This window comes from Zootoca vivipara, chromosome 1 (genome assembly GCF_965207765.1).
Source record: "Zootoca vivipara chromosome 1, rZooViv2.hap1.1, whole genome shotgun sequence".
Taxonomy (NCBI): Eukaryota; Metazoa; Chordata; class Lepidosauria; order Squamata; family Lacertidae; genus Zootoca; species Zootoca vivipara.
In genome coordinates this window covers 133,366,360-133,377,491 of record NC_142582.1, presented here as the reverse complement: position 1 = coordinate 133,377,491, position 11,132 = coordinate 133,366,360, and the positions used below count along the sequence as shown (strand labels likewise).

At 45.6% G+C, this 11,132-nt stretch overlaps 1 protein-coding gene across 2 annotated transcripts; it reads right to left on the bottom strand.

Annotated features, from left to right (window-relative positions):
* Positions 1-1,898: 1,898 nt before the first annotated feature.
* On the bottom strand, positions 1,899-11,001 carry LOC118096133 (thioredoxin-related transmembrane protein 1). 2 transcript variants are annotated; one of them, XR_015951225.1, is made up of 9 exons: positions 10,801-11,001; positions 9,168-9,283; positions 7,487-7,532; positions 6,921-7,049; positions 6,205-6,250; positions 5,667-5,768; positions 5,495-5,564; positions 2,654-4,803; positions 1,899-2,514 (listed from the first exon to the last, which is right to left on the bottom strand). XR_015951225.1 is itself a non-coding variant. In XM_035137520.3 (8 exons), the coding sequence occupies exons 1-8, from the start codon at positions 10,974-10,976 to the stop codon at positions 4,646-4,648; spliced, it is 843 nt and encodes a 280-aa protein (XP_034993411.3). In that variant the 5' UTR covers positions 10,977-11,001; the 3' UTR covers positions 1,899-4,645. The 2 variants fall into 2 exon arrangements, 1 of the variants encoding a protein (XP_034993411.3); XM_035137520.3 differs by having other exon boundaries at positions 1,899-4,803.
* Between the last annotated feature and the right edge of the window lie 131 nt (positions 11,002-11,132).

Below are 11,132 nucleotides of genomic sequence, written 5' to 3'. Positions count from 1 at the left end.
CTATCAGCAAGCCCAAGAGGCTCGGTGGTTTAGAGCACAGCCCCACCTGTTCGCTCTGCTGTGCAAAAACAAACACATGCATGCGAAACTGAGTGGTGCAGCAGTTAAGAGAGTATCAGAAGAGACCAGGGTTCCAATCCCCACTCGGACATGAAGCTTACTTGGTTGCTGTGGGAATAAAATGGGGAGAACCACATATGCCACCTTGAGCTCCTTGGAGGAAAAGTATAAATGCCATACAAACAATAGTGATCTCACCAGTAGAGACACGCGGTCACCTCTGTGAAACGAAACTCTGGGCAGGAAGTTTGTGACCAGAACAGAGCCTCTAAGGTGGGGGGTGTAGTGAAATAGAGGACTTTGGGAAATGGGCTATGCTGACCTTTTCCTGGAATGTGTTCTGGTCTTCTTTAAGAGCCTTGTGTGAGGTGCCTTTCCGTGCTAATTGCCTCCTTATGAGATGGCAAGAAAAAGGGGGTAACTTTCAATTATGGGTTGATTGCAAGATAAGGCTTAGCTGTGAAAGGGCGTCTTAACCTTTGCCAGCTGCATGGGGAGGCGTCCGGGAATGGGAGAGGGGCATAGCTGCCAAGTTTTCCCTTTTCTCACGAGGAAGCCGATTCAGCATAAGGGAAAATCCCTTAAAATAAGGGACAACTTGACAACTTAGCAGCTATGGAGAGGCGAGTGCCTTGGTTATTTCTTTGATATGGGTAAATCATATACAGTGGTACCTCTACTTACGAATTTAATGCGTTCCGAACACACATTTGTAAGTCGAAAAAAAATGTTAGTCGAATCCCATAGGAATGCATTGGGAGAAAAAAATTGTAAGTCGAAGCAACCCTATCTAAAAATTCGTAAGTAGAAAAAATCCTATCTAAACCGCATCCAAGATGGCGGATGGAGCTCCATTTGTAAGTAGAAAAATTCGTAAGTAGAGTTATTTGTAAGTAGAGGTACCACTGTACATCTGGCTTTTGTCCTGTCAAGCTATAAGATGGATGTCTATCAACCGGCTATTGGCTAATCCCTAATTAAACAAGTATGTTAATTGGTTAATTCAAACTTTCCCTCCTGGGTCTGAGAAGGATAAAAGTCCTGTTCTTTGTAATGGAGATTGCTCTTAGCCCTGCTCTAAGCAGAGGCTTTTAGTCACTTTTTGGAGGAATTTGCCTAAGACTCTTGCCTGATTCCTACCTTCGGGAGGAGCCAAGGTGTTAGTAAATTCTGTTCTGTTTGTGAGTACTTTCTTGAGTTTAGTCAGTATATTTTACAATGTTTTTATTTTGTTTACCTGTAACCTGTAATTGGGAACTACGGTATGTAATTTTGATATATGTGGTTTTCTTTAAATAAACCTGAAAAAGATTATTTCTAGTCTGTGAATTTTTTGGGAACTTCCATGAGGCCAAGCTAAGTCTAAAGTGCTCCAGACTACTCGCTCCTACTGTTTTGGAATTTAGTTGTGCTCATGGAAGTGAACACAGGTTGTGCAGCTGGAAAAGCAGAGGGACTTATCCCTTTTCCCCCCTGTTTGGGCTGGCAGCAGTTATTTGCAAAGGGTGGTGGCAGCATTTCTATCAATTGGTTTGTTTTGGGGAGATAGGGTTTGGGAAAAGCCCTCCCCTGGCTAGTGAAACCTTGCTACAGGGGGTGATGGTGAAGCAGTGTTCAATTGAGCAGCAGGCTTTATTTCACTTGACTAGATTGTGTATTGTCCAAAAGAAGAGCATGGACAGGGAATGTTGGTTAAGTGTCTACTTTCAGTTATTATGTTTTGGGGCAGGGGAAAGAGACACACTTTTAGAGCTGCTCCAGTTCATTTGAGATGCCTCAGTGGGAGACTCTGGCAGCCACAACCCCCCCCCCCAAAGACCACAAGGTACAGTTACAAGTTTCCTACATGTCTGGAATTTTATTACTTGGAAATGATTTCCCAGGTAGGACCGAGGCATCTAGTCAACTGCAAAGACAACATTCACTCAACAACTGAGAACAGCAAACATGCTTCAGTTACTGCGCCTTGGACCATTAACTAGTCTTTCGTGTCAAAAGTCACTTCTGCAGTAACTCAGACCTAAACCTAGTTTCGGAGTGCTGCCTGGTCGTGTCAGAAAATGTTCCCTCGTTCTGCAGAGCTGGAATGCATTCAGGTCAGCTGCCTTGGCCACGACTGCGCCAGGGGGGAAAGGAGGCGGGCACAACTGTCCCACCCAAGGAGCGCTGTTTGAGTCAGAAACCAGGAATGTCCTTCCTCAAGCAAACGGCAGGCTGCAAATGGAATGACCCCCTTTTTTGCACTTCCCCTCTCGGGGGCCATGTGCCAACAGAGTTTAAAATGTATTTTTTTTTTTATAAAAAAATCTCCCACACCAACCAGGGCTTCAAAAGTTGTGGGTCAGGCAGAGAAATGTTATGGGATGCAACTGTGGCAAAGGAGAAGCGCACAGGAACACACACACCTGACAATGCCTCCATCTGCCCCCCCTCCAAGTGCTGCATAAAGGCAGCCTTGGCCAACCTGGGGACCACCTCAGTGTTTTGGACTACAACTCCTATCACCCCTGCCATCAAAGCAGTGTTGGCGGGGAATGATGGGAGTTGTAGTCCAAAACACCTGGAAGGCCCCTGGTTGGCCAAGGCTGGATACCTCAGGGGATACAGGAGTGGAGAAGAAGGCTGCTTACTGACTAGCAACTGACTCTAAAAACCTTATCTCTCTCCCCTCCCCCCCCAAAAAAAAGCCTGCAATATTTTTTATGCATGAAAACACGACACAAAAGGAAAACAACAGCAACAACGGGGCAGAGGGCTTCTAGTACACGGCATGAAGTGAGAGATCCAAGGCAGACAACTAGGAATTGGGGCAGTCCAAGGCCCACTTTGCAGTGGAACTTACTGAAAGCTTTAAAAAGTTTAAAAACAGCATTACTCTAAAGAACCAGCCTTGGCTGACCTGGGACCGACCACCTTCAGCCGAAACACACATTTGGAAACCCAAGCTCTCAATCATTTCATCATATATTCGAATGGTACTGAGGTTGGAGCACACCTTAGATCAGGCTGTGACCAAGTGCTAGGTTCAAGGCTCTAAAGGGAGTTGCAGGCAATGACAAGCCACTTTCAGAGACAGGCAGGACCTGGCTAAGCAGAGCAGCTGTAAGCCGGTCTCAATGTTTTCCAAACGCATCGTTGGTCCTTTACGAGCACCATGCACCGTAAGATTTGGGAGAGAGGCCCCAATTTTTTTTAGAAGCCGACTAGAGCTGAGCACAGAGCTTTCATGTATTCATCTAGAAAAAATGAAACACCTATGAGGAAAAACTGCCTGGGATGGCTAAAAGTGGCCTAATCTTGAGCACGAAATGCCCTGTCTGCTCTGTGAGGAAACAATGAGGAAGTAAATACACTCAGGCTGTACTTAAAAGGGCAGAAAGAAAGCTGCTGGCCCCAAGGTGGAAAACCTTCAAGAGAAGAACAGTGTGCGCCGTAGAAAAAGAGCAAATGGCCACAGAGGAAGAGAGAGACATAGAAATGCTAACTGCATTCACAGTGTCACTGGCCTTTGTGGTCTGCCACAGGAAGCTGCTCAAAGAGTCAAAGCCTCTTCTACAATACTGTGAGGAGTAATAAACTTTCAGTTGAGGATAGAGATAAAAAAGGCACCTGGGCAGAGAAACCAAGAACTGAGCCTGCTAGAGTCCCTATCCTTAATCTTGCAATCTACTTACAAGTATTAGTTTGCAAGAACAAGTTAGGTGACCGAACAGCTGACTTCACAACCTGCTTTCCCCCCTTGCATATGATTCGCATCCCTTAGCCTCAAAGTCAACAAAGTTAGGGACACGGCACCTCCCAACTCCTTCATGGGGTATAAAAGCAGGAGGGAGGGAGAAATAATACCCAGAGGCCAAGCAGAGGGCCAAAATTAACAAGCCAAGACAACCAATGTTGCGTTAGGCTGGGGGACAAAGGACTGTTTTTGGGGTGCCCAGAGAGTTTGGGGCTCCTTCCCGGTTGGACAGCAGACCCCACCCAGGTCATTGACAAACGGCAGGCCAAAAGAGCAGGCCAAAAGAGCAGGCCCCTTCCTGAGCATGCGAAATTAGCTACATCCTTCCAATCTCCCTGCTTATTTCAGAGATCTGTTTCAGACACAGCTGCAGATTCCTTTTTTTTTTTGCATTCTGAAGAGCGAAGCTACTTTGAGAGGAGTACCCACTTGTTAGCATGGGGAAAGGAGAGCAGACAGTGTGTCTGAAGACTCCTTTTCCGGACTGCCTCAGCATGACGAGGAAAGAATGCGTACACAGAGAAGCCTCATCGGGGACAGCTCAGGGAAACTTTCTCCAGCACTGCAGGCTGGCCATCAGAAACAACTCATGTGGATACCGACAGAAAGCCGTATGTGTAACTTGCCCTTCTGCACTGCCCAAGGCTGCCACCTCCATTGCTTCAAATATCAAACTTTATCAAAGACTTGCTAAATCAAAATGTGGTTGCGCCCCCCCCTGCCCGCACTTCAAAGTGTTCCACGTCTGTTCTCTTGAAGGAGAGGAAAAGGAGGACTCCCTCCCCCTCCCCACTGAGTGTCAAGTAGTAACTCAGGAAGTCCAGAAAGGGAGCCAGCTGGAATTAGTAGCTACGACTGCTCTGCTCCAGCACGAGCAACAGGGTTTGCAGCACGCTGCCTCAGGGCGTTCGGTGGTTCTCTGTGCTCCACCTCGGCATCGGAAAGATCATCTTCCTCCAGTTCGTCGCCTGCTTTTTGTAAGAGCCGGGTAGACTCCGGTAGCTTTTCTGAAAAGAAAATATATCTTGACCTCTGGGCAAAGATGACCTGCTCAGGCCTACGGGGGATCCAAGCTTGGAGCTTTGCCCAAGAACCAGAACTCCCATTTTTGAAAACCACAAGTTTTTACATCCATTTTGTAACTAGGATTCTCATGCTGTATATTTGGGGCATGGGGTGTGTTTGAGTAAGGCCACTGTCAAGAAAAAGATTCTTTCGCTTAGACCTCTGAAATGTTGTTTCCCGTGGGATGAGCTCATCAGTCGGGAGCACCTTCCGTCAACTTGTGCTACTTTGCTCCAAGACGGGAGACTGGCCCTGCCAAATCAGAATGGGCTTCAGCTCTGATAATGTGAGTGAGCCTGAGTCCAGAAGCTTCTGGCTCCTCTAAGCCTTCTGACTGGCTCAGGGGGCACCCCCTAGTTGCTATCCCTTTTGGCTATGCGGTCAGCCACTTCCTTTGCCCCTTTGTCTCCTGCTTCCATGTTGTCCTGCTTGCTTCTTCTACCTGTTTCTACCTGGGATACAGTATTTCCTGTGCTATGGAACATCAGCTTTTGGGTCCTTGCTCCCTACTGGTGTTCTTCAGCTGGGATCCCCAGATGTTCTGGGACTACAACTCGCACCACCCTTAGTCAGGGATGACAGGAGTTGCGATCCAACCTCAGTTTGCAACTCAAGACACGCAACAGGACTTACTTGGATCATGGTGCTGCAGCGGTCTGTGCTTTTTGGAAGGACAAATACAGTCTGCCAGAAATACCATTATCTGGAAAAGAAAAATCTTTGTTTTAACACTGCATTATTGCTTCGTGTGTGATGTGAGGTGTGACCTTCAAAGTTTCCAAGACATACGAAAACATCTACTTACAAGCCCCAAGAGGAGTCCTGAAAACAACGTTGCAAATGCAAAAATGGCATAGGACCCCCAGGCTGGGATGCCGAGGTTTTCTGTGAAATAGTTGTGGCAGTTCTACAAGAGAAGGAAGCTGGTTAGAGCAGAGGGTCCCCAAACTTTTAGTGTGCGTGATTTTTTGAGCTAATGCCCCCCCCCCTCTGATCACATATCGCTCCGCCCCACCCACAAAAAATCTAGGCACACTTTCCCAAGGGACCTGGGTAGGTATAAGACAGACCCAGCAGAACTTCTCTCTTCCAACTACCTCCTTCAGGTCTATGTACTTTTCTATGAAAGAAAGGATAACCTCCCTCATCGGTTCAGAAGGAGGGAGGCAGTAAAAGGGGAGGAGGGCCCAGAGACTCGATGGGCAGCAGGGGAAGACCTCCGCAAGGTGGCCGTTGTGCCCACAGGAGCTACTGTATACTGGCAACCCTTGGGTCACCATAGTCCACCATGGTGGACACTCAAGTGTCTTTGGCTCAAAGGGAGATTTGAAACACACACATACCCTGATCCACATAGAGAGCTGGAACAAGGCAGACATGCTGCTCATCCTGCCAAAAAAAAAAAGCAGAAGCGATAAAACAAAGGCCTTTTCTGCAATCAAAGAAGGCAACAAAACACCAAGTGTTGTTCACTCCCATTGGGGCACTAATGAAACCTTTGTTCTGAATGCCTGATGTTTTCTCTGCCATACTTGGGATTCTGACGCCGGACGTTCGCTAGAGAAAGTGTGTGTGTGGCACAACTGCAACATCCTTCTTGTCTCAAAATTCACTTTTTAACTTTTTAACATTCTCTGGACATGGTTTCCTTGGCTCTACCATCAGTCTTTCTTCTCCTAACACAGTTAGAGGCTTTTGACCAAGACCAGATTGATTAAATAGGCTGTGAAAAAGGCCCTCGTCCAGTGCACATGACTTTCATAATATGGTTATAGGGAAGGGTAATTTTTGCTGGAAAATTTAGCAGCTTAAATAAGCCTCTTTAAGCAGCCTGGCCTAGGCGACCTGCAATTTCCACAAGGTGATACTGGTTTGACCACACTATCAGTGCGGGAATAAGTAAGTTTATTAAGTGGTCTACCAAGACCCTCAAGCAATTTTCAAGGTGACTGGATTTTTTCCCCAAAAAGGGATCTTAGCAGATAATTCAATCATTTGCATTTATTGATTTTTGCAGAAGCCTATTAGGGAGGAGAAAGAGACTTTAGTTGTCACTTACAGGAAGGAAGATGGACCAAACCATGAAGAAATGGGCTCAGTGGACTTCCACTCCTGGTCGCTGATGAAATTGATGAAATCTGTTTTAGTTCGTGGACCTTGGTATCGTCTGAATTCACCATCTTTACAGCTGATCAAAAGAAGAGTTCTGTCAGTAACACAAAAATTCCCAGCATATATGTGAAACTATGGAGAAGACTGCTGGACTCATATGCTAAGGCTGAGTGTTGTTACAACACAAGAACACATTGTCAGCTTTGTTGTTGTTGTTGTTGTTTAGTCGTTTAGTCGTGTCCGACTCTTCGTGACCCCATGGACCAGAGCACGCCAGGCACTCCTGTCTTGCACTGCCTCCCGCAGTTTGGTCAAACTCATGTTCGTAGCTTCGTCAGCTTTATTCCCCAATGATTCTGGCATTCTCCCCTCCACCCCTTGTCTTTGTCCAAAGAAGACAGAGAGAACTGAAGTCTAGTATTATTGTTCCAATTAGACCTGGGGGTGAGGAATGAAGAACTAAGGACTTCCCCCCCCCCATAAAAACCTGTCACATTTAATTAGAGTACTTACTGGTAGATGGTGGGGAGTGCTGTTATGATAAACCGTCCACTCAGTCCTGCAGAAAGATCCAGAAGGAACATCAGAGCTAAAAGTTGGTTAGAAGTAAGGGTTTTTTCTACGCTACGGTATCAATATGTGTTGCTACTAAAGGCTTGTTAAGTCTTATTTTCCATAATTGCACATATTTTGTGTAACCCTTGAACTTTGTATCCTAAAGCCTTCTACAACACGCATAAGATACTCATGTAGCAATCAACTCTCTAACCCCACGTAACTTATAATCAATATGCAGACCCCAAACGGACAGGCCTTGCTCTACAAAAGCTCTTCATCTCTCATAATACAGTGACTTGAGTATTTTGCAGCAGCAGCAACACACACATACATGCATGCTAGCAGGACATAATTAAGGTGGCGTACTGTTAATTAATAGAGTAGAAGGTTTTAAAAAAACACTTGTAATATTAAGGAGAAGGTTTAAATTTGGAAACAATTAAAGATAAGGAAATCATTGAGATGTATAAATTAAGATAACACAAAAGAACCAGGGAAGGGAGGGGGGGATCTAAGTAATCCCAAAATATGAATTTATTATGGTGTGAAAATGTTATATTTTCTATTTTTTATTTTGTGTGGTTTATTCTTTTATACATATGCGATGATAATGTTCAATTGTTAAAATTAATAAAAAATATATATTAAGAAAAGGTGGTGTACTGTTATCCATGTTAATATTTATGGCACATGCTATTTGACTATAATTACTTCAATTTTAGACATGTTCTCCTTTGCAACTGTCTTGCTGCCTATGGAACTTGTATACCTTGGAGAGGACTTCAGGGAGTGGACAGTCTGTACTGAGTGTTAGACAAACCTCTTGACTCACACTAAGAGCACTGCTATTTCTCATATTCTCATGGCAGAATCTCCCAAACCTTCTAAAGAAGCACCAGGCGTCCCAGGACACACCTCAAAGCTACTGCTCTACACCATTAAGAGTGTTCAAAGTAAAATTTAGCCCACGCATAGGCAAACTCCTGCCCTCCAGATGTTTTGGCCTACAACTCCCATGATCCCTAGCTAACAGGAGCAGTGTTCAGGGATGATGGGAGTTGTAGTCCCAAAACATCTGGAGGGCTGAGTTTGCCTATGCCCAATTTAGCCTAATCAACACAGATGTGTGATACATGCATCTACAGTACTCTAATGCAACTGATCAAGTTAGAACATCCTTGTAAAATGAACTCTCAAAAGTTACTAACTAGCCTGTCATGGACTGGGGCCTTGAAGTCCTGTGTAACATGCAGGGGTCTCCCTTCAGCTGTCAAGGAGATAAAGAACTACAGAACTTTTAGAAGACATCTAAAGGCAGCCCTGTATCGGGAAGTTTTTAATGCTTGATGTTTTACTATGTTTTATATATGCTGTAAACCGCCCAGAGTGGATGGGGAAACCCAGCCAGATGGGCAGAATATAAATAATAAAATCATTATTATATCCTGCCCTCAGAAGTCCATTGTATTACTGCGGTGGCACAGAGGGTGAAGTTGGTTTCTGTGTTGAGGTCACAGAGGAGGTCAGAGCACCTCACTCACCTGTGTGCAATTCCTTTTCACCTACAAAGTGAATGCTTAAATAAGAGGATTAAAAATATATAAACTATTTCCCCTATGACAGAAGTGAACCTTACCTGGCTGCTCTGTCACATCCACTTTTGCAATGTTAATTTCGAGATCTTCCCCCCATTCAGCAAAGCTTTCCCATTCTGGCTGTAAGTTCTGACAGGCAGGGCACCAAGGAGCATAACTGGAAAGGAAAACTTATGTAAGCAACTACTGCGTGAGAAAACACAAATCCCACTTTTGCCCCCCTAATGATTATGCAACTTTACACCACTTTTCTGGAAATTTTCCTTTCCACAAAACCATCAACTTTTACAATATATTTTTAAGATCCAGTTCCCTGAAACACATTCACCATCCATGCCATGTCTATAGAGTGCTAAAAGCGCAACTTAAAGAGAAAACTACTTACAAAAATATATACAGTATATTGCAGCCGCTCACAACAAAAGATATGCTCTTTTGTTCAATATTGTTTTTTGAGTTCATGGTTAAGAATGGATTTGGAGTCAGCCTCCTACATGGTCCAGTGTCAATGGCATGATCCAGCGGCTCTCCTTTGGGAGGTAAAGATTTCCCTCCCTGCACTCTCCCAATAAGGGCTCACAGGAAAGAAACCGGAGCAGAGTGGGGGGCTTGCAAGGCCTCAGAACCTCTCTTTAGACGATGAGATGGGTTCACAGCTGAGTGGGAGAGGAGGCAGCAATGCCAACATCCCCTGACTCAGCCTTTAGTGCCTTTAGGTGTCTCCACCTAAAAGGGTTTCAGGCTGCAAAATACCTTGTCCTGCATACAATCCTGTAGAGCTAATGCTCTCCAGAGCTGACAACTCTGGGTGGATTGGAACACCAGATTCTCCTCTTAGCAATGTAACGCAGCTGCATGTGCTCCTTATTCTAGATTCAGGTAGGCAGCCATGCTGGTCTGATGCAGTCGAAATAAATACAAAAATTTAAAAAATGTCCAGTAGCACGTTAGAGACCAACTACGTTTGTTCTGGGTATAAGCTTTTGTGGGCATGGACAGGTATCTGAAGAAGTGTGCATGCACATGAAAGCTTATACCCAGAACAAACTTAGCTTGTCTCTAAGGTGCTACCTCAGATATGCAGATGACACAACCTTGATGGCAGAAAGTGAGGAGGAATTAAAGAACCTTTTAATGAGGGTGAAAGAGGAGAGCGCAAAATATGGTCTGAAGCTCAACATCAAAAAAACCAAGATCATGGCCACTTGTCCCATCACCTCCTGGCAAATAGAAGGGGAAGAAATGGAGGCAGTGAGAGATTTTACTTCCTTGGCTCCGAATCGTGCGATGAGCATACACAGATTTGGCGCTTCAGGTTGCGCACTGCTCATGTCCCATTCACATCCAGAGGTACCACTGTATATATATATTTAAAAATAATAATAATAAATTTACCAAAACATATTTTGGAAAAATTATATATATATATGTGTGTGTGTGTGTATATATATATATAATTTACAAACTATTTATTTTTGAAAACTAATGAAAATTTGGCAAGAAAGATTTAATCAATTAATATTAATAATAATAGGGATAGGGATATGAGAAGGGCATCCCTTTCCGTCCATCGCATGCCGGCCCTGCTGCTTCTATGCCCCCTTTTCTCAACGGAGAGGGGGCCTCTGAGCATGCACAGAGCGCCCCTTCCCCCTCAGCCCCTCCCGGACTCACAACTCGACCATCCACTCTCCCTGCAGGAGGTCCCGCCACGACCCGTCGCTCAGCGACCTCACTCGGCTCCTTCCCGACCGCGCGGGCCCCGCCGCGAGGAAGAGGAGCAGGAGGAAGAGGAGGCGGAGAGGCGGCCGCGGCGCTGAGGAGAACGGGAAGCCGCCGGGAGCCGCCATCTTGGCCCTCTCCACTGCGCATGTCAAGAGGGAAGGCCGCCCCGCGGCATGCCGGGAAAAACGGGCAGCGTCAACGGTCGCTCAGAGGGAGCTGGCCTGCGCATGCGCTTCATTTCTCCCTGTCCGGCGGGCGGGGGGGTGTCGGAGGTGGCTCCG

Coding starts and splice junctions, on each gene's coding strand:
- LOC118096133 (XM_035137520.3), bottom strand. CDS start 10,976: ATGGCGGCTCCCGGCGGCTTCCCGTTCTCCTCAGCGCCGCGGCCGCCT. Junction 9,284..10,800: donor GGAGAGTGGATGGTCGAGTT/GTGAGTCCGGGA, acceptor TTTCCTTTCCAG/TTATGCTCCTTGGTGCCCTG. Junction 5,769..6,204: donor AGCTCTCTATGTGGATCAGG/GTATGTGTGTGT, acceptor CTTCTCTTGTAG/AACTGCCACAACTATTTCAC.